A 27,551-nucleotide genomic window follows, 5' to 3' on the forward strand; every position below is an offset into this window, starting at 1 on the left:
AGGTTTGCGGGGTCCCCTGATCCCGTCAATAGTGGTGGTGAGGACATAGCGCAGGGCTGGTGAGAAAAGGGTCTGAGCGACGGCAACGGCACTCGCTTCTCGCTTCGAACTTGGACGAGTGCATCAGACTCTGCAGGCCCCAGGGTGCTGACACCAGCATCCACAAGTGCCTGCTCGTCCTTTTGACCCCGTATCCATACGCCGTAACCAAATCTGCAGCCGGCGCCGCTAACAGAGCTTCGAGGTCCAAGTTGGGGGCCGTTTTGGCGCAGCCGCCAATGTGCGTTTCAGCTCCAGCATCGAGGATGGCGGGCTCCAGCTCCAGCTCCAGCTCCAGCCGACCAATTTCGTGGGAGCCCCATTAATATTGACTTGCTGGCGTGGCTTCTGTCTGTTCTTCCTCCTCGTCCTCTTTCCATGCACCGGCAGACGGCGTAACCACACCCAGACAAGCCAGATCTCTGTGCACCCGTCCCCGAGCCCCAAAATGCTGTCGCTGCTAGACGTCCGCGACGACCGTCGATCCCGATCCAAATCTCCGGGTGGGCGCGACAGGGACCGGTCGAGATCCCACTCACGCGACAACCGCGGCTCAGCCGACCCAAGGGAGTCGAGACGGCACAGCAAGAAATACGCCGACCCTGAATCCGAGTCCGAGTCCGAGCCCGATCGCAGATACAAGGAAAAGAAGTCGAGCAAGAAGTATTACGAAGCGGATGAGGACGATAGCCGGCGCAGACAGGCTAAGAGTTCGAAGAAACATGCGGACGATAGTGACGAGGATGCTAGATACAGGGCCTACAAGGTAGGAGTGGAGCCTAGTAGACGCGATGTGTCTGTCTCGGACAGCGATGCCGGGAGATATGGGAGGTCCAAGAAGAAATCCGACAGCGATTCCGACCGGCGGCGCGAGAAAACCAGCAGGAAGCCCTACGCCCCCTCGGGAGACAGTGCATCGGAGGATGACCGGCGCAGATCCCACAAGGGTCGGAGCTCGTACGGTTATGCTGAGAGCCGACCTCAGGAGATTCGTCCCTCTAGCTATGTTGCACCTGATCCTCGGTATGCGCAAGCAGCCGCTCCGGCTGGATCGAGGTATGCCGAGCTGGACCGGTACCAGTATGCACAGCTAGGCAATGAAGCCTCTTACAGACACACCGAGAGCTCCAAGAGCGTCCCGGCTCAGTATGCGGAACGGAGACCAGAGTACGAGCGGTCGAGGCCGTCCAAGGACAGTGATCACAGCAGAGACAGTTACGCGACCCGCGAGCCCAAGGACAAACGATATTACGAGGACAAGTACGAGACACGAGAACCCAAAGGAAGGAAATACTACGACGACACTTATGAATCACGAGACAAGAAATATCGCGAGGACAAGTATGGCTCCTCGCCTGAGAACGTCACCAAGAGAATGTCCGCGTTGGCCGTCGGCGGAGCTACTCTGGGAGCTGCCACATTGGGGGTGGCAGGGCATAATTCTCACAACGGCGGAAGACCGCCTGCTTCGCCATTGCTAGAGGCGTATACGGGCACCTATCAGTCCGTGTCACCCATGCCGTCGCCATTGGCTTTGGCCAAGCACAAGAACGATTCCGATCTGTCTGATCTAGAATTGGACCTGGATGATGATGATGACTCCCGCGCGGACATTAGGCGCAACATCCGGCAGCTGGAGAAGGAAAAGGAGATGCTCAGTAAAGACCAGAAAAGGAGCAGTGCGCAGGAAGTACGGCCGCGCGGGCTCTCTAGCCTCGAGACGACGACGAGTTTTGAAATCCGCGAGCCAGGCGGTAAGCGAGAGCGCGCCAGCTCCAACGTGAGCGTCTTGTCTACCGCAGGCGGTGGCAACGGCGGCAACGGCAGCGGGAGGAAGAAGACCGTGTCATTCTACGACCCGACCGACGACGCAATGCGCATCGCTGCGGCACTGTCCGGCACGCGCAACGCCCCCGATCCCCGACCATTGATCCAAATCCTCCCGTACCTGTCGTCCGACGACCTCTTGGCCCTGCGGGCCGAGTACAAGAACTACGCCAAAGTCGGCGGGCAAGGGATCAACATCGCGAAGCATATCAAGATGCGAGTGCCGGGGAATCTGGGCAAAGCAGCGTATGCGACGGCGCTGGGCCGGTGGGAGAGCGAAGCGTACTGGGCCAACTCGTGGTACCAAGGCGGGGCGTCGCGGCGGGAGCTGCTGATCGAGAGCCTGATGGGGCGGACGAACAGTGACATCCGCGAGATCAAGAACTGCTTCAAGGACAAGAAGTACAGCGACGACCTGGAGAAGTGCATGCGCACCGAGCTAAAGGCGGACAAGTTCCGGGGCGCCATTCTGCTGGCGCTCGAGGAGCGGCGCATGCCCGAGTCGACGCCGCTCGACATCCGGCTGATCCGCGACGACGTGCAGCAGCTGGCGCGCGCGCTCGACTCGTCCGGCGGCGAGAGCGACATGATCAAGATCATCGTGGTGCGCAGCGACGCGCACCTGCGCGAAGTCTTGCGCATGTTCGAGCGCACGTACCGCGTCAACTTTGCCCGGCAGATGATCTCCAAGTCGCGCAACCTGGTGGGCGAGACGCTCGCCCACGTGCTCAACGGCGCCCTCAACCGGCCCATGCGCGACGCCATTCTGCTGCACCAGGCCATCAGCGAGACCGCGCCCGGTAAGGAGCGCACCGAGCTCCTGATCTCGCGGCTGGTTCGGCTGCACTGGGAGCCGAAGCACCTGGAGAAAGTCAAGGCCGTCTTCATCGATCGCTACAACCGTCCCGTCGAGGAGGCCATCTCGCGCGATGTCTGGGCCCACATGAAGACCCCCGAGGGCCGCCTCTGCGCCGAGTTTTGCGTCGCCTTGGTCCAGAGCAGTGTGCCTGATCGGGCCAGGTCATGAGAGATGGAAACGTTGTTATTTTCCTTGGCCTGACCAGTACCTTTCTTTGCCTTGCCTGACTAGTATCTGTACGGAGTGGAGTACTCGCCACGCCAACCAGTTGCTCAGGGTGAAAGTGAAAGCTATAGGTATATGGTACCTGGTGCCTTTCTTTGCCTTGCTTGACTACTATCTGTGCGGAGTACTCGCCACGCGAACCATGTGGCTCAGGATGAAAGTGAAAGTGAAAGTTATAGCTATATGGTACCTGGTCCCTTTCTTTGCCTTGCTTTCCTTTGTTGATACTGGTAACCTGACCCTATAGATGCAGCCTTAGGCTGCTGAGCAGGTAAAGCCTGAGGGAGGAAGGGGGGGAAGATATTGATATTGAAGTTTAGTTGGTTCAACCGGGCACCAAGGTTCATAGACGGTGGCCTGAGCCATCTATCCATCTATCTGTCGACATCCTGTATGCCCATGCGCATGCGCAGGCGCAGGCACAGGCACAGGCGCAGAACGAATCCATTCATCCAACATAACATTAGTACGGAGTATACATTACTTATCGGTGATCATGCATGGGCCATCTAGGTAGAAGCGGCGTATCTCTATGTATCTAAATGATCCTGATCTTGGTCCACACGTTGTCTCCTCCCAGATAACGCCGTGCCATGGAACTCTGTCTATCATGGTTCCTGGTCTGGTTCCTGATCTCACTCACCCAACGCCATACAGTCCATCGTCAATGCGAGTTGAGAGTCATCTAGTCTAGTCTAGTCTTGTACTGCGGCGCCCGGTCAAAGAACGCCGTGATTGAGCCTCCCACAACGGCGCCCGGTCAAGGAACCGTGATCGAGCCTCCCACAGCAATTCATCCTTCAAACACGTCGTGGTTCATCTCGATCCCATAGTCCTTGGCCATGCGCCTCATGTGCTGCTCCACGTCGTCTTCGAGTCCTTTGCCTCTTCCCACCGCCTGCTTCAACTTGCTGTACCAGAAGTAGAGGTCACTGGCAAACAAGACAAGCTTGAACAGCAGGTGACTGCCAAAGTACTTCCAGCGCTCGCGGAAAGAGAGGTTGCGATCCTCTGCCAGTGCCCGCGACGCCCAGTTGCCCGTGATCTTGATCCGGTTGACAGGGCTGCCGAGGTACTGGTTGTTGCCCTGGACAATGCGCATGTTGCGGCCGATGAAGATGAGCTCGCGAGGCCACTTGGTCTCGTCGCCCAGGATCTCTTTGATGCCCTTACGCATGGCCTGCTGCATTTCGTACTGTCGCCGCTTCCTCTCGTGCTCACTGACCCCCTTGATCCGCGTCGCCACAGTCAGGTCGCCGCCTTCGTACGGCCGCATCAGAGTAGCAGACGCAAAGACATCCGAGTTGTTGATCCCCCACTGACTCACAATCTCTTGGAGCGTCTTGTTGTCGAATGTCATCAGACTTTTCCAGAACAGGCAGTATTGGTGTCGAAAGGTCGGCGACATCTGGATGTACAAGCCGTGGTCGATCAGGACCAGTTCGGAATGCCCATCCGCGCGTCGGCGGATGAAGATGTTGCCCGGATGAGGGTCACAATGGACCCATCCCCAGAGGAACAATTGGGCCGAAAACAGATCAACCATCGTGGTCATGACTTCCTTCACATTGAGACCGAGGCCGCCTTTGCCGTCCGCACTTTTCCAATATGTCCTGTCCGGCTTGATTTCTTGGTCGAAGCCGCGGCCCGTCTGTGGTAGAGCGATTGGGGGAGTCCCGGGGGGATCTAGTGGTGTCCCATGGCAGCCTGGACTGCCGGTTCGCCAGCCGCCTCGCCATGGCCGAGTGATGGCCTCTTTGTCCCAGAGCCGGACGCCTTCTATCCACTCTGCCGTCATGACACGTTTGGTGGTGAGGTCATCGTAGACCTTGGGGATGTAGACCCTGTCGCGTAGTCGTGGCTCGCCTCTGACGCACTCGGCCATCTGCTTCGAGTTGTTGGCCTCATTCTCAAAATCGCATTCAAGCAAGAGCCTCTCGGTGATGTAGGGGACCAGAGCGTAAAAGGGCAGATCAAACCACCACGAGTAGATTTTGGTGACCACCTTGAAAGCCCACAGATCCCATCCGACTTGATGGGCAATCTCCTTCTTCTGAATCTTGATCGCCACCTCCCGGCCGTCCTTTAGTCTGGCCCAATGCACTTGAGCGACACTGGCACTGGCTCGCGCTTTTCTCTCCATGACCCCCGCAGTCGGATCGCCGTCAAAGGAGATGCCGAACACCTCCTCGGGAGTGCGACCGCCGAAGTCCTCCATGATGACCTGGCGCACATCTGCCCACTCGTTCTGCGGCGCGTCGTCAAACATTCTGGCGAACATCTTCTGGAACTCGGGTGGGAGAATGGCCGTTTGCATAGCGATTGCCTGCCCAAGCTTGAGGTAGAGCCCGCCATTCGTGCGTAGGAGTTCGAACAACCTGGCAGCATTTCGGGCGTGCACTTCTGTGATGTCGTTGGCAAAGAAAGGTTCCTCCCGAAAGTTGATCTTGTAGTCGAGTGCCGCCGTCAACCCTACGGCAAATGTCCGCGCGCACCGTGTGAGGCTAGATGCGTAATATCTCCTGTCCAGCACATATGCAATTGCCCCGAAGACAGTCACGTAGGCAAAGCGCCGTAGCCATTTTCTCGTCCTCTTGAATTGTTTTGCAGGGACTGCTTTTCCCAGAGAGGCCGGAGTGGGAGGTACGAACGCAGCGCGAAGTTGGGCTTGAGAGAATGACCGTCGCTGCAGGGGACTGCGTAGGGGGACGACTCGAGGACTGCGCCTGGTGGAAAGGGTTTGGAGGCACTGGGTGCAGATGCGCCGCCCTGCAGAGGACATGACGAAAGGATCAACCAGGGAGAGACGACGAAACCGAGCGTTGGGCCGGCATTGGGGGCGGTGGAAGAACAGATGGATGCCTGGGAAGACGGCAGAGATTGAGAAATTTCCAAAGATGATGGATGACGATCGATCGCCGGGGCCGGGGCTTAAGGCCGGGAATCTCGACTTGGGGCCGAGATGGCGGATCAGGCTGGACAGAGGATGCAAGGCTCCGTCTTTCCCGTCATTTACAGCATCTTGCCACATTGTGTATTTATTAACACCATCATCCATCATCCATCATCCATCCTCTTCTTTTCCCGCACTATTAACGGCTCACCACAACCATCGGTAACAGTTGTGTCAGGTATTTCCTGTCATTGACACCAATCCCCATCGCCTTAACATGCCGTGGAGCAATAATTTGAATCAGCTCGGGTCATGGTCCCGCATGTTTCTCCGCCTCACTGTCCATTTACCTTCCCTTCACCCACATCCTCGAGCAATCTGAGACGCATCTTCAATCTCTCACCCTCATGTCTTGCCTGGACTCGTTCTTGGTCCACTTCAATCAAACGCCAGATGGCTCGTGCTTCATATCACTTGTTTCAAGGTACTCGATGAGTCAGGTTCGGTGATGAATAACAAATATGCTGACCAGCCTCCCAGGTATAAATATGAGCTCCTCCCCTCCAATGTTTCCTCTTTCTCTTCCTATTCCTCACAAGCATCAATGTCCTCCTGGGCTCATCCATCATCATCAGGTAAGTTCACCATCGACATCCTGTCTGGGCCTTGATCATGGCACAAGCTCATGCAAAACGCAGTGTTGAGGCAATTCCGCGGATTTTTCGACCATGGCATCATCCTCAGACAATCTCACCCATGCCTACCTCAAAGGTGTTACCACCATTTTCTTAAAACAGGATCGCTTACATGGTTCTTATCCCCAGAAATCAACATTACTCTGCCGATCATACCATTGCAGCATGGTTCGATTTTCTTCTCCACATCAGTTCTGCACACAGTACCACATTTTCCTTCGATCAGCCTGCATTCTCTGGCCATTGTGTCAGTGAATTGTGCTGCAGCCCAGCAAAGTCCACGAACATGTGTACTTTGGACATTCGACTCCGGGAATCTTCCTCACATGGTGGCCGGCGTGCCTCGCATTTCAGGATGAACGGAAGCGAACGGTGGCACAATCTTCTCTGACCTGGAAAGATACACTAGCAAGCGGCAGTTCGATTTTCAAGGATGGCATCGGTAGATGAGGCGATGCCTCGCACTTCTCCAGAAGATGCAAAACAATCGCAGCTCGACAGATACTTCGGGCAAGATGAACAATCTTTTTGGAGAGATGGAAGAGGCAGAACAATTCCGTCATTACGATGGAAGTTGTTATTCGTGGCGAAGTCGGACCGACACTGGACGCCACCTACTACAGCTTTCAAAACGATTACGAATTCAAAGATTCGAACATGAGTCGAATGCACCGGTGCTCGCTCGCACTCCGCTCTGACGGAGCTTGTCACAACCTCAATTTCCCAAGAGAGGGCCAGATTATACCGCACCGACTACTTCAAAGTTTGGCGCGAAACCCGCAAGGCAAACGAGACACAGGAGCAGCGAGAGGGAAGGAGACGTGTTGCACCTGGACCTGCGCAATGCTCATTTGAAGTCCACGGAAGATGGACGAGCCGAGATCAAGGCAGCCAAGGCCAAGAACAACAAGCTTAGGAGGAATATACGGGAGCAGCGAGAGGAAAGGAGACGAGTTGAGCTCGTTCATGATCGCAAAAGACGTGCTCATCTGAAGTCCACAAAAGATGGACGAGCCGAGATCAAGGCAGCCAATGCCAGGAACAGGCTGCCGCCGTGGCCGGAGATGGAACAACTCTCTTCGCCGGAACAGTTCACCCGTTCACCCGTTCGGACTCGGCATTTTCGACAATTGATCAGGAGATCCGCTGGCTTGATAATGCCAACTTCGCCACCGGCGATGTCTTGGAAGAGTCGGAGATGAAGAACGTCTGGCCCACGGGCGCTGCCCAGGGCGCTGCCCAGAGTCTGTACAATCACAACTGGAGGCAGAAAAGGATCGCGACCCAGACAGAAGAGGATGCTGAGAAGCAAAGAGCCAAGAATCGAGCAAAGGCCGCCAAACACGGTGCCAAAAAGCCATCATTGGACCCTGATTACGCGGAGAAAGTGTCAGCAGCCAACAAAGCGTGCCGGGAAAAGCATCGTGACGAGCTAAATGCAAAGAAACGAGAAGTCCGCGCAGCAAAGAAAGTCATCAACACCGCTAACAGCGCTAAAGGTCAAGGGTCACTTGATGGCTTCTTACGTTCGAACCAAGACAGCACTGGCAGGAAACAGATTCAGACTCTGGAGGCTCCCACATCATAAAGAGAGCCACTCACAGATATGACTGCAAAGGGAAATCGTCTACGAAATGCTCGCTGGAGACAGGCACTAGATGGCCGATGGCCACACTGAGAAGTACTGGGAATGGGAGAGGACTGACAAGGCAAAGTGAAGCTTGTAGCCGCCCAGGGAACATGTACGAATTCCATTGTGAGTTTAGAGCAGAGCTTCAACCATAGAGCCAATGTGGATTTCTTGTAGCATACAGTAAAACTCCTGGCCTCCTTCCTTCATCCTAAGCTATGGTGCTGCCAGCACGCATCCTACAACTGCCCCGGTCTAAGAGTCTCGGTAGCTCTCCTCATTCTTTTTATCACGGAGCACAGCGACGAGTAAACGTGTAAGTCGGCCACCCTCGTAACGGGCCACTCATCTAATAGAGCCTCAACCTCCTTCGAGTTAATACTCGAGCGATAACAACATCCTCTACCGCGATTCCTTACCTTTATCTCGCACGGTTTTCCTTTACGAATGTTTTTTATCCGACGAAAGAGAAGGACTATGAGGAAGATATACTCCGGCGGGGAGATTTAGGAACAATGTTGGTGCCATAATCTTCCGCAGAGGAATGCAGAGATGGTTGGCTTCCTGTGCGTGAGTAAAGCCACCGTTCAAGCCCCGTGTATCGAGCTCACAGATTGAATTGTGTCCGGAAGAGCCTCTAGGATACTTAAGAGACCATAACGCTGCAGAAATACAGAATGCACGGTTCCTACTTGACTTTTGTAAATCCACCTCTGCCGATCTACACGGTCTCAGTGCGGGCTCCCATCTACAGCCCGGGATGTTGCTCCTCTGTAGCTCTTCGTCCGTTCAATCATCTCCTTCCTGCCTCGCACGATTCTCCCTGTTAGCGACGACTGCAAATATAACGAGCTCCAGGAAAACGAAAGATTTTACTGTGCTGAAGGTTATACGAGGAAAATCAAAGCTTCCAGTTTCGAGGTTCAAGGAAAAGGACATGATGCAACAACAAGCAGCGAAGACATATCTGTTAGCCTTGGTCGGACTCAGGTTATTCAAGCCTCCACTTCGTACCCGGTCCTTCATCTACTCTCGCTTCCGCAAGAAGTTCGTAACAGAGTCTTCCAGAATATGGAGATCTCTGCCGATAATGATCCTAAAGAACTGCTCACAAGCCATAGGGTCGGTGGTCTAGAAAGTTTGCCGGCTGTTTATCGACAGTTATTCTACAACACATTAAATAACCGACATTAACTTATTGTCAAGGCCCCGCGCAACAGACTGCAGCTTCTTGTCGACCAAGCGCTCGGTACGGGAGCAGCCTACAGCAACATGAAGAGCCTAACGTTGGAGCTGCCGTATAGCAGTCGAACGTAGTTTTTGAGGAACCCTACTGTTATCGTCACTTGCTTGTATCTTTCTACTTATATCTGTCAGACGGTAGCGATCAATGCGACTTTCGGAAAGCCTTGGTCTTGGGCAATCCCTCCTCGAACTGGCAACGCCATCACCTGGCGCTGAACCAATCGTAAATTCTAGTTATCCTGCCGAACACATGCGGCCACACAAAGACCTCGATGTGAAATCTATCGAGGTCAAAGCCCGGAACATCTACTGGTTTTACAAGCAGGATCAAGGTATCAACTCGACGGACGGCAGCAGTCTAAGTCCTCTAGGTATCTGTTATACTATAGGTGCCTACTACATTCAAAATATCTACTAGAGTCTCGGTATCTGTTATATTGTAGGTGCCTACCATGTTCAAAGCAGCTACTAGAGTCTAGGTATTCGTTATATTGTAGGTGCCTACTATATTTAAAGTGACTGCTATATTCCATTTATCTATTATACTTCAGGTGCTCGTTCTACCTAAGTCGGCAGTAGTAGAAAGACAATATACTTATTTATTTTACTGCAGACGATGCCTATGAGGATCGAGGAGTTGCGAGAAACTCATAATGCCGTTGTCTCACCTGGAAGTGCTGGCGAGAATTGCTTCGGTGAAGTCGGGGCAATGATCCAGCGTCAATCATTAATCGGCGTTGGTTACTGTAGACAGTTGATTGCCGGCCACGCGCCCAAAAGGAGGAATTTGCGGCGACACCTCAGTTCGGCCAATGCGGAAGGGAGGCACGTACCTCCTCTATCCGTACCTCTGTATAGTATTACTTGGACGTAACTACGACTGCATGCTGTCGTTTGCTCAATTCCTCATCTGATATTCACCACACTGGCAAGGAGGTGCTTCAGTTCCGTTGGCTCTCAGTCTCAGAGGAAAGAGATATTCTATCCTCTCAACTCTCAACATGGCGCCACCGGCAGTGCTGATGGTAGGCACCGGAGAGTACACTACGGGCTTCGTTGCGGGCGCTGCGTCGACATCAGACAAGAAGGTGGGCGTGGTAGGATTGACGAGTAAGTGCGACCTATCCCTGACCTCTTGGTCTTGGTCTATGAATGTAATGAATATCATGCACGACAGCGCTCGTCTTGTGTTGAGACAGTCAAGACACTGGGACTGGGACTGGGACTGTGGCTGTGGCTCTGGCTGACCGTGGGAACGGCAGTGTTCGACCTCCGGCGGCGCGGCAAAGTCTCTGACCTCTCCATGGCCGGAGTGTCCGGGCAAAAATTCCCGGCCATCAGAGAACACCTTCGGCAGAACATCTCGCAGGCATACAACGGGCTGGACGTGTCGTTCCAATCGTTCCCCGCCGACGACCGGGCGGATGCGGACGCGTACAAGACGGCCATCGATGCGCTACCTCCCGGCTCCGCCGTGACCATCTTCACCCCCGACTCGACGCACTACGAGATTGCGCGGTACGCGATCGAACACGGCCAGCATGTGCTTCTGACCAAACCGGCGACGAAGCTGCTATCGGAGCACCTCGCGCTGCTCGCTCTGGCCCAGAAGCACCGGGTATTTGTGTACGTGGAGCACCACAAACGCTACGATCCGGCGTACGCGGACGCGCGGTTCCGCGCCCGTGGCCTCGGCGACTTCAACTACTTCTACAGCTACATGTCGCAGCCCAAGTCGCAGCTCGAGACGTTCAAGGCTTGGGCCGGCAAGGACTCGGACATCTCCTACTACCTGAACTCGCACCACGTCGATGTCTGCGAATGGATTGTGCGTGACGCCGGCTGGCGTCCCGTCACAGTTCGTGCCAGCGCCAGCCTGGGCATTTCCGAATCCGTCGGCTGTGCCAAAGGCACCGAGGACACCATCACACTGCTGGTTGACTGGGTGCTGCCGGAGACCGGTAAGGGGGACGGGGACAATGACGGTGATGGAGCCAGCCGCAAACGCGCCACCGCCATCTACACGGCCAGCTGGACCGCCCCGATGAACGCCGGCGTCCACTCGCAGCAACGGTTCCACTACGTCGCGTCCAAGGGCGAGGTCACCGTCGACCAGGCCAAGCGCGGCTACGACGTGGTCGACGAGTCTGACCGCTCGGGCAGTTGCTTGAAATGGTATAACCCGTTCTACATGCGCTACGCGCCCGACGAGGAAGGCAACTTCAACGGTCAGAGCGGGTACGGGTATGTGAGTTTCGAAAAGTTCATTGACGCCGTCACCGCCGTGAACGAGGGCCGAGTCAGTCTGGACGATCTCGACAAGCGCAGCCTGCCTACATTGAGGAACACTGTCCTCACCACCGCCATCTTGGAGGCTGGAAGGAGGAGTCTGGACGACGGTGGTCGAAGCGTCCAGGTTGTAGGAGAAGGGGACAAGGTCGAGTTGAAATAGTACCTACAGTAGCCCGAGAGAAGAGAAAAGGTGAAGCAGACACGGTCACGATCGATGCATATCTAGAGAAAGTACGGAGTAGTAATCTAGTTGATGAGAAGCCGCCTCGTAAGCCGCCGTCTACTTTGACACCCAGCGATGGCTCAGGCTTCGCATTTGGATACCCAGTAATGTTTGCTACCTCGTGAGCTAGCTGTGGAGGGACCGCAGTCCGCCGGCTCTACTGCATGTACCCTAAGTAAGGCGCTTCGTGTGACGATTGTCACAATTGTCGCCTGGCATGCCTGCATTCAAGTGGCTGAAAGGGACAGCAAGCTCTGCCTCGATGATCACGCTATTGCTGCGGGCAGGACTGTCTCGCAGTTTGTAGGTTACACGCTGTACAACCTGAGGTAGCCACCATGCAGCAGGGATCGCGGGCGGGCTTCCTGGAGGTAGGTGCTCATGTTAGTGACTTGGATATACATGCCGTTGCCATGATCTGATAGTCACTTGTCCAGTACAGAACCATGATGGTCCAGTTGGTAGAGGCTGACGGATAATGCAAAAGTTGGGGAGGAAACCCTGTTTGCAGACTAAGTCTCTCTTGATCGGCGTTCGGTTTGTACAATGCACATGGTTGTTGCTAGAAACAACGATCGGCCCAGGCATCCCGGCGGATTAAAAGGGTTCAGGAACAAAGTCGCAAAAGCCAAGATAGGTAAGTTGCTTGTCTAGAATTGCGACCAAGAAAACAGGGCAGCTGTGAGCGCCCCCGAAATCTTAGAAAAGTCTGGAATCATGCAACCTCTGGAAGTAACGTGTATTCGAGTAGTGGACGGCGCTGTGCGTTTGCAGCTGTACTCTGCCCAATATCAGTATATGGTGCTCGGCCCCGAGCTCACAAGTCAAGGAACTAGCCATAAGTTGCAGGCCTTCTTGATATTTGAGCCTGTCAGTACACAATGTGGAGTAATAGATCCCTGTCAGCCATCAGCCCTCAGAGATATAGACGGCGCGGCATGTCGTGCGTAGATTGTGCGGAAATGAGAATGGCATTGACAACGCTCGGCGCAGGAGCTCTTCACTTTCGACGCCGCAAGCCGCTCAATATTCCGTCGTCCGGGTCAGCCTGTGAAGGATCCAAGTGCTGCCTGCTTGAATTCATGACTCGCTGGTACAAGGGTGAGATCAGCGTTGTAGTCGGTTGTACAGTAACGTTGAGGCTCCAGACCTACTGGCCGCATTGTCAGCCTCTTGGACGGTGTAAGATATGCAGGGCGACGCATTCACCCACCGGCTCGGACTGGTTGACAAGAGAAAAGACGTCTAGACAGCAGCAAAGTTAGAGTTCCTGATAGGGCAGCTAGCATAGCCATCGGATGCACACCGGTCGGGTCATGAACACCCAGCGCACGAGTGAGGCCGGTGAGGGTGAGCGTGCGCCAGCCACGGGAGGAAGTGATTTGGTGAGCATCCATGGTGAGCAAAACTCTGTCCCTTCTAGACACCAGCTGTACGGAGTACACACCAGTAAGACTTCTTGAACGGAGTGGGCGTCTTGGGAGCCTGGAGGATGAAGGATGAAGCGTGAGGCTGATGAGGATGTTTGCTGAAGCATTCCTAGGCGTCGCCTTAACGCCCACCATAGTGCTATTGGCGGCGCTTGGCAAGACGGGCGGCGATGCCAGAATCCTACTCCGTACAGTCCAGAGTACAGAGTGCAGTACGCAGTACTCTCATGTTTCCTTCTGTCACTTTATTATCTCACGCGATCCTGTTACGTTAGTGGTGTCTAGAAGTATCTTACGCGACGAGCAGCCCATTCCTATGCAGCCTCTCCGCTGGTGTCCCCAGTACACGCTCCCGCAATCCCGTCCGCTCCTACGGATCCCTCGAACGGTCGGTCGGTCAGGTACAGCAAGAGCTAACCAGTGTTACAAGGTTCATACAAGTAGGTGGCAGTCGTGTTATGCTATCAAGAATACTGCAAGCATTGACAAGGAGCCCCCTGGCTAGACTGTGCTAAGCATCCTCTGACGAGATTGCCATTCCTTGGGTACGGAGGGCAGCTATAACATATCATATGATCATGGTTTGGGATGACGCGCCGAGACATTTCAACGTGGTGCCAGAAGTAAGATGAGGCTTGGTTCTTGGAAAAAGATGGTCTGCCGCAGTTAGCGGTCGATGCTACGGTGCTGTTGGACATGGTCTCACTCCAATCAGACATACTCACTAGTATGATTCTGCCCAGACAAGAAGATGGTCGCCGTCACAGCCCACAGCCAAGCGAATCCCCCTGGTCGTCATTTCATCAGCTGCCCAGGACGGCATCGACGGCGAGCCGCGAACCTGAGCCCCTTAGCCCTTCTCTTCCAGGCCAGCTCCTTCGGCAAACACCTTTTCAGCCAGGAAAAGGAACCGAATAGACCGGTCACGCATGTCCCTATTATTATCCCAGTTTCTGGCGCGGAGGTCTGCTCGGCGACTAGTGCTCTCTGAAGGAAAATGGACCGCTCCACCCTCCGCCCTCTGGGCCTCAGCCACTTTCCGTCGACCTCTGTTAACATTGGCGTCGCTTGGCAGGTCCCTGCACCGAGTTGTCTGTGATCAACCTTCGTCGATTGTTTTTCATTTGATCTATGACGGCAAACTATCATGACCTTCCACCATGTTGTGCCGAGCCTTGCGCAGCGGGTCGCAATAGCAAGCCGGCCAGCCAACCTGTTTCTCTGACCAAACGTGGCATCCGCCAGCCTTGGAACAGCCTCTGCCGAGACCCTAATGAACCCTCTCTGACCATGCACCGTCAGCTCGGGAGTCTATCCTGCGGGCTTGTCGAGACTGGTGCGGACCAGAGCACTGTTGTTATTTGATGACCGTCATCCATGCTCGATGTTTGTATCCAAACAGCTCGAGGCCAATGCCACTGCCCAGGCCCTAACGTGTACGGAGTATGGGAAACTAGTTTCGGTACCAAGGCTGTCCACCAGGCTTCACTCTCTCGTGGCGTGTGAAAATCCCGGGTGCCCTGTCACAAGGCCCTGGTCTCACCTGGATAGCTGCAGGCCAGTCTAGGACCAGGGTTGGTGAGTATTCCCAAATGGACCATATTATCCTATACCCCCCAACCTCGCCCTCTCTCGACCGCCTCGCGTTGTGTATCACTGTTATATCATTCTACGGTTCGTTTGCCCTTGTGGTCGAGGGTTTACCCTCGTTGTTCGTTCCATTGTTTCTATTAGTTCTCTTTCTCTCGCTCTCTCGCCGCCACCATGGCTTTTTCACGGCTCATTGCCGTTCTTTCCTTCCTGTCGCTCGCTTTATTCTCGTCGGCCGCCCTTCCATCCTCAACAACATCACTTAATGCACGCGCCGCCGATCCAGTCAAGTTCGAGGTGACCTTGACATGGGAAGACCACTCACCAAATGGAGGAACTCCGCGCAAGATGATTCTGACAAACGGCACATTCCCTGGTCCGCCATTGAAGTTGACGGTCGGCGAGTCGGTAGAGTTCCTCGTCCACAATGAACTTCCCGACCCGACCACCGTCCATTTCCACGGTATTGTGCAACAAGGTACACCATGGTCCGATGGTGTCCCAGGTCTGACGCAAAAGGCTATCGCGCCTGGCAAGTCATATCTCTACAAATGGACGGCAGACGCTGCTGGCGTTTACTTCTACCACTCCCATTACCGCTCCCAGATAATGGACGGCTTGTACGGCGCCATCATCATCTCCCCCAAGTCCGACTCCGACAAACCCTTCTCACTGATCAGCAACGACACTGCGGCAATCAAGGCCATGTCGGAAGCAGACGACAATCTGCAGACAGTCTTCATATCCGACTACAACAAATACACCTCCAAGGAGTTGCACGACCAGGAACGCTCTGCAAACATCGACTTTGCCTGCGCCGACTCCATCCTGCTGAACGGGGTGGGTTCGCAGTACTGCTTGTCTCGCGATGAATTGACTGCCTATACCAATCCCAAAGTCGCCCCCCTACTTGCTGCCGTCAATCCATCTCAAATTACCGACAAGGGGTGCCTTCCTCCTAATTTACCGGCGACCCAAGGGAACTTCACTTTCAACATTGACTCGCTCCCATCTGACTCGTACTTCGACTGCACTCCTTCCAACGGTCCGATGGCCACCTTCGACGTGGATCCAGCTAAGGGCTGGGCAGCCTTGACTTTCATCAATCCGGGTGGTCTTGAACTCCTCAAGTTCACCATCGACGGGCACAAGATGTGGGTGTATGCCGTCGACGGTGGATACGTGGTACCTCAACTCGTGGACCAGGTTAGCGTCAATAACGGCGACCGCTACTCGGTTCTCATCGAGCTTAACCAGACCCCAGCTCAGTATTCGATCCGCGTTGCCAACAACGGTCTGAACCAGGTCATCAGCGGCTTTGGCATCCTCAACTATAAGGGCTCATATGGCCCTGCCAGCGAAGACCCTAACGCTTTATCCGGCATGAACTTTGCAGGTGCCAACTTGACCACGCTGGTGCCCTTCAACGATAACAAGGCCGCCCCTTACCCACCATCTCCTCCTGCGGCCACACCCGACGTGACCTACAAGTTCAACATCAAGAAGCTCGGCCAGCCTTACGGGGCGTATGACTGGACTCTCAGCGGGATTGACGCCTTCAACGCCACGCTAGAAGACGTCGACCCTCTCCTATATCAGGACCCGGCCACTATCGAATCGACGGATCTCGCACTTAAGACCAAGTTGGGCCAGTGGGTGGACCTGATCGTGCAGACCGAAGGACCTCTCGCCCAGCCTCACCCTATGCACAAGCACTCCAACAAGGCCTACGTGTTGGGCAAGGGCACAGGCACCTTCAACTGGAGCAGTGTTGCGGAAGCGGCAGCCGTTCTTCCACCCGAAACCTTCAACTTTGCCAACCCTCCTCTACGCGATGGGGTAAGTCAATTTACTATTCTAACATTTCGTTTGTAAAGTTGCTCCTGGGAGTGTCATACTAACACTCTATCAACTTCTAGTACACCACAACGCCTGCCGAACAGAATAGCACGTGGATGGCTCTGCGTTACGAGGTTGTCAACCCAGGCGCGTTCCTATTCCACTGCCACGTCCAGACTCACGCGGCCGGCGGCATGGCTGTCGCACTGCTCGACGGCGTTGACAAGTGGCCCAAGATTCCGTCCGAGTACGCCGACGGCAACGGCATCAAATACTCCAAGTTGAAGAAGAAGGGCAAGCTGCACCCCAAGGATTAAGCGGTAGTACACTGAGCTCACTGTCACCCTCGACCGAGTTCAAGTCGGTTCTACCACGATCCACTACACCACTCGATGCTACTTGAGCGGTGACCAACATGGACATAAGCTAGAATCTGCTAGAATCTAGCTACCCACGGTCAACACCTCCAAAGCACGCAACACTTTTGTTGATATCATGACCTTTTTCCCACCAAATTCTGCATGTCTCGCGATTGATCGGGACGAATGGAATGGGACTGAAGAAGTGGCCTGCCGACCTTCCATGCGAGTTATGTCTTCTCCCTGCAATGCATGTGATGTATGCTCCTCTGCAGTGCATGTAGTTCTTCGGTGTGCATAATGCATGTAGTTCTTCGGTATGAGCATGAGCATGCCAAGTTGCGTTGGGGGCATATAGTAATGAATGACTACTTGACTCGCGGACTTGCGTCCTTCCGGGCCAGCTAATACTAGGACGTTGTCTATATCCATACTCCCTACTCCCTCCTCCGTACATTGCAGGTCGATTCCGCGTAGGTGAGTAATTTACGCCCGAACCCAGCCTGACACATGACGTATGTAGCCTGTCCAGTACAGTACGAGTAGGGATACAGTTGACATACCTGAGTCCACCCCCACCCACCCCCCCTTTTCGTCTTCCCCTTAGGCTTACAGGAGTCCTAAGGCTTGACTGTTCATTTCGCTTCTTGGGCCTCGAGTAGTACTCCGTACTAGTATCTTCCGTCACACGTACCGAGTACTGGTACAGATCCTCCTACGAGCTTGTATCTTATCTGTTTGGTATCCGGGATCTGTTGTCTGTACAGTATCAAAAGAGCCCTAAGACTCAAGAGCTCAGGCAATTAATTCCTGTGTCCTCCGTACTCTACTGCTGTACTCCGTACTCCGTACACTGGTCGGACGAGAAACGAGGTCCGGTCAACAATGTCACTCATGATTTCTTTCTGCCTTTGATCTCACTGACACTTTGGGACCTCTGTGCAAGAAACAAGCCGCCAATTGCCAACTGTTGCTCGATCTTGTGTGCATGGTCCAAGGCCACTTTCTTTAATCATTCAATCCAGATACCCTTACAGTTACCATCGGCGTCCCTTCTTCTCTACCACTGCCGAAGAAGAGCGTGCTGTTGTCGGTTGTCACTGGTGACACAGCAGCATATCGGCCACCTGTTCCGTCACCGAGGTGAACTCCCATCTTGTATGGCAAGAACGTCTTGCATCGACCGAGCAGAACTCTCTGCTGCTAGGGCCCACCGGGATTTCAAACACCTTCAACGGTGCTTGCCCAGCTACCTTGCTGTTGCCCTTTTCTCACCATCATCCCCCAAGCTCTGCGACCGTTACGCCTACATACATCTTGCCCTACTTCCTCCAGCTTTCCCTTCGGCGGTGATGTTGTTGACACGTATCATGGCTGACCGTGTTTCCATTCCTAAGTAAGTCTAGGTATTGGATGGTTGTGTGCTCTGGAATGTCTCTCCTGAAATTCCAGGGTCAGCACAACTAAAAATAGCAACTTCTCGAGTATGTTGGACTTACAGCTTGGTCACGTATGACTTTCGTGCTCCATTTTCCAGTGAACTGGGCAACCGGCCGGCCAGCGGCTGTGGCTGCTGCGTGACGCACCACATCGTACTTTAGCAGGCGATGATCATTGAGCAAAGACCGTGTGACCTCTCTCTCCAGAAAAGTGGCAAGCCGTGAATATTCAGCCCTCCCAAGATTGGATGAGGCCGCTGAGGCATTACCTGCAGATCTGCGAGCTGCTGCTCGGGTTTGGGGTCCGGCTGCTGGCTGATGTTGGACGCGAACCGGAGATGATGCTTGCCGATTGGCTCGCATGGTTTCTGGGGCTCTCGGGGCCGCCGCCCTGGCATCATTTCGTGATGCCGAGGGGTCCCCTCCCCGTGCCGAAGCACACGGCTTGTGGACGGCGGACTGTCCAGGGACAGTAAAGGGTCGGAGCAATTCTTCAATGGCAGGCTCTTCGGCCTCAACCACGTCCATCTCGTCAGACGCCATGATACTCTTTCCGCCATCAACCGTGACACGTGAACGGATTGCAATCTTGATGAAGGCGTCTTTCAGCCGATCAACGTCGCCACCCCCAACATCTAAAAGAGCCGAAGGACAGAAGACCAAAGCCTCACCGGTCTGCAAGCCGACGATCATTTCGAATAACTCTTCTTTGTCTGAGTCGCTACCCAATCGGGCACCAGCAAGATGACCCCGCATCTCGTTAAACCAGGCAGGCGAGTTGAAGCGATGAACAATGGAGACGTTGCAAAGATCCAGCAGACTTGGGGAGAGAGTTGGCTCTTGTGTCGCCACTATAACACGGGTCGCTAGATGACGTTGCTGACGGATAAGTGATATGAGCTGCTCTGTCAGCTTTTCTGCCTCTCCTGATTTTGTGAGGAACTAGAACGAGTTAGTCAAAAGTCAACTTTTCAAAAGTAGATCCCACCTTATGAGCCTCGTCAAGCGCAATGACTCTGCCACACTCTCCTCGATTCTCCATGAAGATGGACAGACAGATATTGAACAGTGCGCAAGCGTCATTTTCGTTGACAAAAGGGCAGCTGAGATCAACAATTGTCAGACTGCCTTGTGCCGAGTGGAAAACACCGTCGAGTACATGGGCAGATTCCGCAGACTGGTCACGGGAGGCGAGAAACTCCTCAAGGAGCTGTAGTCGCAACCGAAGAGGTCCGTTTTGAGCGGCGGAGAATCCTTGTGCATTCAGACGAGACTTGAAATTGAGGTAGTCGAGACCGCTTGAGCCCTTGTTCTCCATGGACATGTCTCGAAGAACCTTGTAAAGGACTTCCAGGTACAATGGAGACTGTCCGTCGTCCTTGACCGCCATCAAGGTCATCATTCTCGCGACGTTCAATTGTTGTTCGCGGAAGCGGAGTGGGATGACCTGCGGCTTGGGGCAGTTCTTGGGCAGCCCAGGCAAGTTGCGGTACAGATTGTTCATTGCGTAAAAGTTGCTGGGTGAGACTAGAACTCGGACCGGCACACCGGCTGAACAAAGATATGCTGCTTCACATACTTGCGTACTGTCCGAGCTGGTAAACTTGTCAAAATGGAAAACAAGTCCTGCCAAAGGTCGCGGATTGACGCCAGCCGAAGAAGTCCTCAAAAGCGCGTTCTCCAACAAACACGACAGTGAGTGACTCTTGCCAGCCCCTTGCGAACCACATATGAATGCAGACCATGGAGCATTCATATTGGCAAATACCAGATTATCCTCAGCAGGCAGCGTCTGGGGTACCCCGGTGTAGCTGGAGTTGTATGTTTCTTCACGCATGCCCAAAAGGCCAAACTGTGGGAATGGATGTTCGGCGGACCCCAAGTTCTGTAGAACTCCGGCCCCCAATGCGAGCCGAGCTTGTTCAGAGAACAGCGGTGTGGTTTTGATTTCTTCCAGCTTGGCGTCGATCAGACGGCGGCCATCAGACCCCCGGGAGCCTGCTCGGACTAGCTGGAGGTAGCCGCCAGTCGCATTGAGCTCTTCTTCCTGTCTGCGAGAATTCAATGTAGCAAAGGGTGAATGCTCCGAAGCTGCCATGCCGCAGTCTTTCTGGGCCGCAGGAATCGCTGGGAGAGCGCCCTGAAACGGACTTGGCTGAAAGACATTCGTCACCGGTACAAATGATGAGACACGTTCTGCTGTTGGAGCTTGTGGTGAGATGCTTGAGGATCCGAAAATCTGTAACACCTGGGTTAGCATCCAACATGGGGACTGCATTGTGCAATACATACTGTTGCAGAGCCTTCCCGGACAAAATTGCCAAATGCAGGATGGCCAAACACGAGGCTTGTCGAGTTGGGCTGCGGACGAAATGCGGATGATGACAAAAATGGGTTCAGTCTAGCAGCCGAATCTTCCACCGTAGTCGATGTAGATTGGCCTTCGGGAGCTGAGGTTTCGCTGGGCACGAACGGCACATTGCTGAAGAAGTTTTCTGCCATTTTTGCTGTAGTGTGAAGAGGTTTCGAGGCGAGGGATGGCAATCTGCTAAACGAAATAGTGAGCCAATGTAGAGGACATGTTTTGGGGAAGTCGAGGGACTGCTCACGGTTGATCCTGCCAGAAAGGATGCACTCTTACCTGACTGCGGTTGCTTAAATCCTCGAGGATCTCAGCAGCAATATGAAGAGCAGCAAGCTCACAATATCCTCCTTAATAGGATGGTTGAGTTGTCAATGCAAGGCAACTAACGGAGATGAAAGAAGAACAGGACTGAGACAGGCTTTAAGGGAGAGAAACCTGTGCAGCGAAGTCGCGGTTTGTGATTGTCTCTATGGACCAGAACAAGGTGACTGACGGGGCAGTAACTTGTGGTGCCCAAAATCACAACAAAACATGCCGAGTAACGCCGAGAGGCGCCGAGATTGTTTCACACAGTGAAGGCGTGTTTCTTTGTATGTTCTCAATATCTCTCCCCCGTGGGACCAGGCTCACCACCAAGATGGTTTTGAGGGACGCTGCTGCCCATGTTTCCGACACTTCCTGAATGTGCACCGGCGCCGGTTGTAGTGCCACCAACAGTCCTCTTTGTCCCAGAAAGCCCTCCAGTACTTAGCCCTGTACCGGAACCTACAGGGTGAGAGGCAGAAGTATTTTCACCAGCAGTGCCAGGGTGAGCGAAATGCTGGTCGGTGGCCTGTAGGTCTGCCTTGCCCTTCTCTTTGATTGCACGATTGGCTACTTCCCCTTCCTTTTCATTGAAAGCCGTGTCGATAGACTCATTGACGGTGCCTCTGATGGTATCACCCACGCCTCTGACGCCTCGGAGGGCCGACTTCACGTCGTTGACGACACCGTGGGTGTTTTCTTGGGTTCGGTCAGCCATCTTTGGGGGGTGAGATAGACGAAGGTACGTGTCTTGTTGTTCCTCTCAGGGGTATATCTATACTAGGAGCAAGATATGAAATGCAGGAAGCAAATGATGGGTGATGGTGGGATGCAGAAACGAGGCGTGTTTTAAAACATGGTTGGGTCTTGGGGAGCTATGACGTCAAAGCAATTACACCGGCAAACATATCCGGAAGGGGGATTCACTGGTCCATCTTGGTCCAGTCGCACGTGATGAGGAAGGTCATCACGTCAGCAGTCAGCACGTGAGCATGGTACGGTGAAGCACTCTGTTCCAAAAGGGATAGGATAGGATATCTCAGAGGGCGGGAATGTCCGAATCAGAATGCGGCCTGACACAAGGCGTCTGTCTGTGTCAATGCTGAAGAGAGATAAATGACTTCTTTACCTCTCCTTACTCTACTTGTTTCGTGCCAGATCTCCTTCTTCCTTCTGCCGTATCATCAGCAATTGATTACTACCTAAGTAGAGATCTGTGACTGTCCCCCAAACACGAACATGGCGCCTTCTGCCATCAGCGACCTCCTCCCATCCGGCCCACTGGCCTCGAAATCTGTGGCCCCGCCAAAGGAGAACCATGTGCACGGCATGGAGAACAAAAGTCCGCTGGCGGCCATTTCCCACGGCGACGTGATGCTGGCCGGGGTGCCGAATTTCGACGATTTCGCCGCCAAACGACAGTGGCAGCTCGAACACATGGCCGCGGCCTTCCGCCACTGGGCGCGCGAAGGCTACGTCGAGGGCATTTCCGGCCACATCAGTGTCAGAGATCCCGAGCATCACGACATCTTCTGGACCAACCGTACGTTCTTGGGCCCTGCGTTATGGCTTGTCCCTTGGTTTTTCTCCTTCTCTGCTCCTTTTCGGGTCTGCGATTGGCACCTGTATGGGACGTACTGTACTGACTCTGGTGTCCTGGGTTGTCTGTAGCTCTGGGTGTCCACTTCGGCCTGTTGAAAGCAAGTGACATGATTGCCGTCAACCTCGAGGGCAAGGTTGTGGGAGGCAACCGTACCCGCCCGCCCAATGCTGCGGGATTCTTGATCCACAGCGAGTGCCACAAGGCCAGACCCGATGTCGTGGCCATTTGCCATGCCCACACGGTCTACGGCAAAGCCTGGAGTGTCTTTGGAAAGCCGATCGAGATGTTGACACGTAAGTGAAGGCGTGCGGCGGGTCAATCCCGCCACTGCAGTCCCAGTCCCCTTCCTGCTCCCCCTAGCTTCCCGTTTCTCGATCTGGGTCTGACAACCGTGCACAGAGGACGCCTGCAAGTTCTATAAATCGCATTCGGTATACAACTCGTTTGGAGGTGTCGTCTTTGCGAGCGAGGAGGGCGCCCAGATCGCCCAAGCGTTGGGTCCGACCAACAAAGCCTGCATCCTACGCAACCACGGTCTCTTGACCGTCGGCAAGACAGTCGACGAAGCGGCGTTCCTGTTCTTGTCTCTCGAGCACGCATGCCAGGGCCAGCTGCTTGCAGAGGCTGCTTCTCAAGGTGGCAACATCGCGAAGGTTTTGATCTCGGAGGAGGAGGCCGAATATACCAACAAAATGGAAAGCGACTCCGAAACCTGCTATGCCGAGTTCCAGGCTTATTACGATTGGGAGGACCACCTGTCCAAGGGAGATTTCAAGAATTAAAGAGGCGAATGTCTAGACGATAATGATAAAACACATGATGGGGCTGTGGGGCTGGCTGTGAGCGTGGGTGGATGGGAGCACGACGTGTTGCGACGTTGCGACATTGTAACGAGAAACCTTGTGCTATGGAATGTGTGCGCATCCATTCATTGATTGATCGATATCAAACCCGACTTCGGGATCCAGATACCATAATCAAAGCACATCAAGCATCACCGTGTATGTCCCTATGTCATGCAGTCTCGAAAACTGGAGAATATGCGGATTATGAACCTTGTAGTCTGGCGCCCCCAGCTTCATCTCGCAATCCTTTGGTTCTCACTCCCCCCTTTGTTGTTGATCGGGTCTTAATCGTCATCGTGGGGTAGCTGACCCAAGACCACAGGGCATTGATGACGGATAAATGAAGTCTTTCGGTAATAGCGCCAAGGTATCTGGAATCGGGCTCCGTGATCCGGAGCGTCCTGAGGGTGTATTGCAGGCGTCTGAAAGGATAGTAATCGACATCCTTCACCAACCAGGGGATAAGACGACTCTTGGGATTACCGACGCTCAAACGCTAACGGCCGACATGTTGGCCTTAGCCTTCCTCCTCTCCCCATCCATTCAAGGTCCAGGTGATTGCACAAGTGACCAAGGCCCATCTCGCGAGGTAACTGCATAATGCCGCTCTCCAAAGTGCGACTCGCTCCCACCGGGGTCTGTTCATAACACCGGCACTCCATAGTATCGTAGCAATCAGCAGAGGCGAGGATGCTTGACAAGCCGATATCAATGCTTTTTGCAACTCGGGATGGGCTCGTCCGAATGCGGTCATGTTTTTCTCCTCATCCAAGCTCGAAGGCCGCCTAGGAGGCATCTTGGCTCCTTTGGGGGGGTGAAGTTTGGTGGTAGTAGAGCTTGTTCAACCACAACCAATTCGAGACCGATAATAGACCACCGTGCTGTGAGGACGTGTACAGCCACGAGCCTCAGCCGGCAACCAAAATTTCCAGACAGGTCGCTCAGACGGTGCACGATGGCAGACTAGTTCGCCGTGCAAAGTGGTGACGATTGCTCGTGATTGTGTGGTGGCAAAGGCAGCATCTCAGATCCGGGTGTATCAGATCAGGGCACCCGTACAGCGACAGTGACAGTGACTACTTGATTGTGTGCTCAGTGTGCTCGCTAGGCAGGGAGTATGCCTCGACGCCGTGCTCGTCGGATCCGGTGCTCGTGCTCACACTTGACCGTGCAAGGACGCTCAGTGCAGGCGGGAGACACTCCGCGTGTTGAAGGCGCAGAGTAATGACTGAATGGGCGAATGTATGGAATTGGTGTAGGAATTGGTGTAGCAAGTGGTGAGGGCGATGGTGACAAGGTACGCGAGCAAGGATGAAGTTGACCTTCACTTCACAGTTCGATGCTGGCGTGGCGTGGCGTCACCGGCTCATCGTCAATAATATCGCTTATGTCAGCCTCCGACAGTCACACCCAGGTCACGTGCAGAGTTGTAGTGGTTTACTACATGGGATGCTGTCTGGATACATGGCAAGAGGGAAACCTCGTACTTAAGAGCAAGCTTGGCTGGATAAAGGCTCAAGACGAACATCACACGTTGCTCTGTACCCGTAACCCTAGTCTATCCACCTCTATTGAAATCCAGCGGGTTGTGGTTGCTCCTAACCACTCTCATCTCGAAAGGGCACCGGCACTGTCAATCCACCCCTCTTCACCGCACCCTGTTTGGTTCAATCACCATCCAAACCCTTCTTCAGAGAATTCCAGGTTTACGCCTCTATCAAGTAGCAATCGCGATACCCGCCTGACCTCGTCCGCCAAGCCGCCGCCTGCACAAACACTAACTCCGAGACAGCCAACTTTGAAGCCAGCCTCATCGCGGATCAGGTCCTCAACGTTGGGCCGTCCTCTGGCCATCCGGACCATCTCACTGGGGCTCTGGATGGACTGGCTCAGACCCGCTTGAGTAATGTAGAGTAGGATCTTGAGAACCTCTCTTCGGCCTTCCATGCTCAGAATCTCGTGCATCCAGGAGCTGATCCAGTCGAGGCATGCCGTGCTGGGAATGACCCAAACCAAGGTGATTCTCCTGGTTGCCACGGTGCCTTGACTGTAGCCTTGCACGAGTTCCCTCACATATCCCAGTTGATGCGTGATACCCACGCCACTCGCAAAAAGTATCACAGTCCCATAACTGGATAAGCTTCGTTCGTTGCCGTAGGGACCTTCGATAAGCGCATTGAGCGACGTGGAAGTTTCGGTTTTGTGAGCATGGTGCCAGAGTTTCTCCGTCAGGCCGGCCTGCTTTTTGACTATGAGGGAAACGGTTTGTGCTCCTCGCTTCTCCACCTCAGGCAATCTGGCGCGAATGACGGGATTCTTTTCATTGTACTCCAAACGGTCAGAATCAGATCTCGCCAAATGATTCGCCTCAGATCCAGACCAGGCCACGGAGAAGGGGTGTGCAGTCCAGAGCCCGATGGCAGGGAGCGTCAGGTACAGAGACTGGCCAGGCCGATACACCCACGGTCGCGGTGTCGTTATGGTGATCTTGACCGCACCATTGGGCAGCGGCTCAACTTGCGCCTTCACCCCGCCTCTTCCTACGCTCCGGTACAGCAACGTAGCCAGTCTGAGCCCTCTTGCAGCAGCCCAGATTATGATGGCACCCAGTAACAAGTGCTGCTGGGGGAGACCTTCCAAGTGCCTCCAGAGAAACACCACAACCAGGAGTGCGAGGACAAAGTGACAGTGCAAGAAGAACTCATAGGACAAGTTTCGAACCAGCTTTGGGCTATGCAACAACATCACCGTGAATGCTATGACCGCAACCAGGCCACTGTAGATGAAGGGGCTCTGCAGCGACAGCCTGACAGCCGCCCAGCCTTTTGACTGCACTTTGGCAATGAGCCAGCACAAGGTATGAACAATGGCCTGCAGGACAGCCAAGCGCCCAAACCAACGGTGCATCAAATTGAATGTGTCATAAGATATGTCGAGTAATGTTATCAGAGGATTCTTCACTGTGGCCATGGCCATGATCGGGATGAGATTCACCACAGACAACGTACCGGTCCGGTTTCGCAGGATCGGCAGCACCTGAAGTTCAGGATCAGACCATGGTATGTTCCAAGTGCAGGTGAAGACATTGGTAACAATGACAAGACAAATGAAGATTGATTGGAATCGGGTTGGTATGGAGCCAAAATTGACGTGTCGAGAGACCTTCAACTCGCGTGCCCGTCGGTAGTACAAGATTGGGGCGTAGAGGAGGTTGCTCTTCAGAAGAGACACCAGAGGTGACGTCTTGGAGAAGTATCGGAGGGGACCATCTCCGCCCATCGACGCAAGGTGTCGGAGATGAGCATTGATTCGAACCATGGTAGTCCAAGCCAAGAGCGCCGCAACCACACCGAGCAAAGCCCAGAGATAGTTGTACCCGAGGGCTTTGTTGAGCATATCCAGGTAGTGCTGCGTAGCAGCATTCTGCTCCGGAGAGCTGCCCGAACTCGTCGAGTTGCTTGAGGGAGGTGGTTGGGTGGCCATGACGATTGATGCCAGTGCGGCCAGGTAGAGTGGAATCATGGAGGTGTTGTACGTCCAGGCAACAAAGAACAGATCGCGGCTGAGGCGCGAGATAAAGAAAGGCCCAGCCCGTCAATCAAAGAAATCGGCGCAAGAGGATGCAACCAGTGCTCAGTGGAAACAAAAGGTGTGAAGCAGAAGGGTGACAAGTTGACTGGTGATTCGGGGAGCTGGGCAGGTGGTAATATAGCATTCATTCACTGTCGGGCAAGGGTATTCTTGACTGCTCGAATGAACTCACCCATGTGTACTCCGTAGACGAGGCGTTTGCAGGGAATCGGGTGGAGCCTCATCATATTCTGAAACGGCAGGATAACCCGCTGGCCAG

General features: G+C 54.1%; 9 protein-coding genes across 9 annotated transcripts; 5 read left to right on the forward strand and 4 right to left on the reverse strand.

The window, feature by feature from the left end:
- Nucleotides 1-487: 487 nt before the first annotated feature.
- On the forward strand, nt 488-2,893 carry A1O3_01100 (uncharacterized protein; the record flags this gene model as incomplete). Its single annotated transcript, XM_007731248.1, has 1 exon — nt 488-2,893. The coding sequence occupies one exon, from the start codon at nt 488-490 to the stop codon at nt 2,891-2,893; it is 2,406 nt and encodes an 801-aa protein (XP_007729438.1).
- Nucleotides 2,894-3,743: 850 nt separating this feature from the next.
- Nucleotides 3,744-5,732, reverse strand: A1O3_01101 (Atypical/ABC1 protein kinase; the record flags this gene model as incomplete). Its single annotated transcript, XM_007731249.1, has 1 exon — nt 3,744-5,732. The coding sequence occupies one exon, from the start codon at nt 5,730-5,732 to the stop codon at nt 3,744-3,746; it is 1,989 nt and encodes a 662-aa protein (XP_007729439.1).
- A 2,004-nt stretch (nt 5,733-7,736) lies between these two features.
- A1O3_01102 (uncharacterized protein) lies at nt 7,737-8,126 on the forward strand (the record flags this gene model as incomplete). Its single annotated transcript, XM_007731250.1, has 1 exon — nt 7,737-8,126. The coding sequence occupies one exon, from the start codon at nt 7,737-7,739 to the stop codon at nt 8,124-8,126; it is 390 nt and encodes a 129-aa protein (XP_007729440.1).
- Nucleotides 8,127-10,414: 2,288 nt separating this feature from the next.
- Nucleotides 10,415-11,865, forward strand: A1O3_01103 (oxidoreductase; the record flags this gene model as incomplete). Its single annotated transcript, XM_007731251.1, has 2 exons — nt 10,415-10,523; nt 10,676-11,865. The coding sequence occupies 2 exons, from the start codon at nt 10,415-10,417 to the stop codon at nt 11,863-11,865; spliced, it is 1,299 nt and encodes a 432-aa protein (XP_007729441.1).
- Nucleotides 11,866-15,122: 3,257 nt separating this feature from the next.
- Nucleotides 15,123-17,104, forward strand: A1O3_01104 (uncharacterized protein; the record flags this gene model as incomplete). The annotated part of the gene is made up of 2 exons (XM_007731252.1): nt 15,123-16,787; nt 16,868-17,104. The coding sequence occupies 2 exons, from the start codon at nt 15,123-15,125 to the stop codon at nt 17,102-17,104; spliced, it is 1,902 nt and encodes a 633-aa protein (XP_007729442.1).
- A 1,537-nt stretch (nt 17,105-18,641) lies between these two features.
- A1O3_01105 (uncharacterized protein) lies at nt 18,642-21,087 on the reverse strand (the record flags this gene model as incomplete). The annotated part of the gene is made up of 4 exons (XM_007731253.1): nt 18,642-18,710; nt 18,733-19,527; nt 19,574-20,824; nt 20,878-21,087. 4 exons carry the CDS (start codon nt 21,085-21,087, stop codon nt 18,642-18,644), a joined length of 2,325 nt encoding a protein of 774 aa, XP_007729443.1.
- Nucleotides 21,088-21,548: 461 nt separating this feature from the next.
- Nucleotides 21,549-21,971, reverse strand: A1O3_01106 (uncharacterized protein; the record flags this gene model as incomplete). The annotated part of the gene is made up of 1 exon (XM_007731254.1): nt 21,549-21,971. The coding sequence occupies one exon, from the start codon at nt 21,969-21,971 to the stop codon at nt 21,549-21,551; it is 423 nt and encodes a 140-aa protein (XP_007729444.1).
- Nucleotides 21,972-22,492: 521 nt separating this feature from the next.
- On the forward strand, nt 22,493-23,638 carry A1O3_01107 (L-fuculose-phosphate aldolase; the record flags this gene model as incomplete). The annotated part of the gene is made up of 3 exons (XM_007731255.1): nt 22,493-22,796; nt 22,925-23,149; nt 23,256-23,638. 3 exons carry the CDS (start codon nt 22,493-22,495, stop codon nt 23,636-23,638), a joined length of 912 nt encoding a protein of 303 aa, XP_007729445.1.
- Nucleotides 23,639-25,372: 1,734 nt separating this feature from the next.
- A1O3_01108 (uncharacterized protein) lies at nt 25,373-27,184 on the reverse strand (the record flags this gene model as incomplete). Its single annotated transcript, XM_007731256.1, has 1 exon — nt 25,373-27,184. The coding sequence occupies one exon, from the start codon at nt 27,182-27,184 to the stop codon at nt 25,373-25,375; it is 1,812 nt and encodes a 603-aa protein (XP_007729446.1).
- Between the last annotated feature and the right edge of the window lie 367 nt (nt 27,185-27,551).

Source organism: Capronia epimyces (assembly GCF_000585565.1).
Source record: "Capronia epimyces CBS 606.96 chromosome Unknown aczIQ-supercont1.1, whole genome shotgun sequence".
Taxonomy (NCBI): domain Eukaryota; kingdom Fungi; phylum Ascomycota; class Eurotiomycetes; order Chaetothyriales; family Herpotrichiellaceae; genus Capronia; species Capronia epimyces.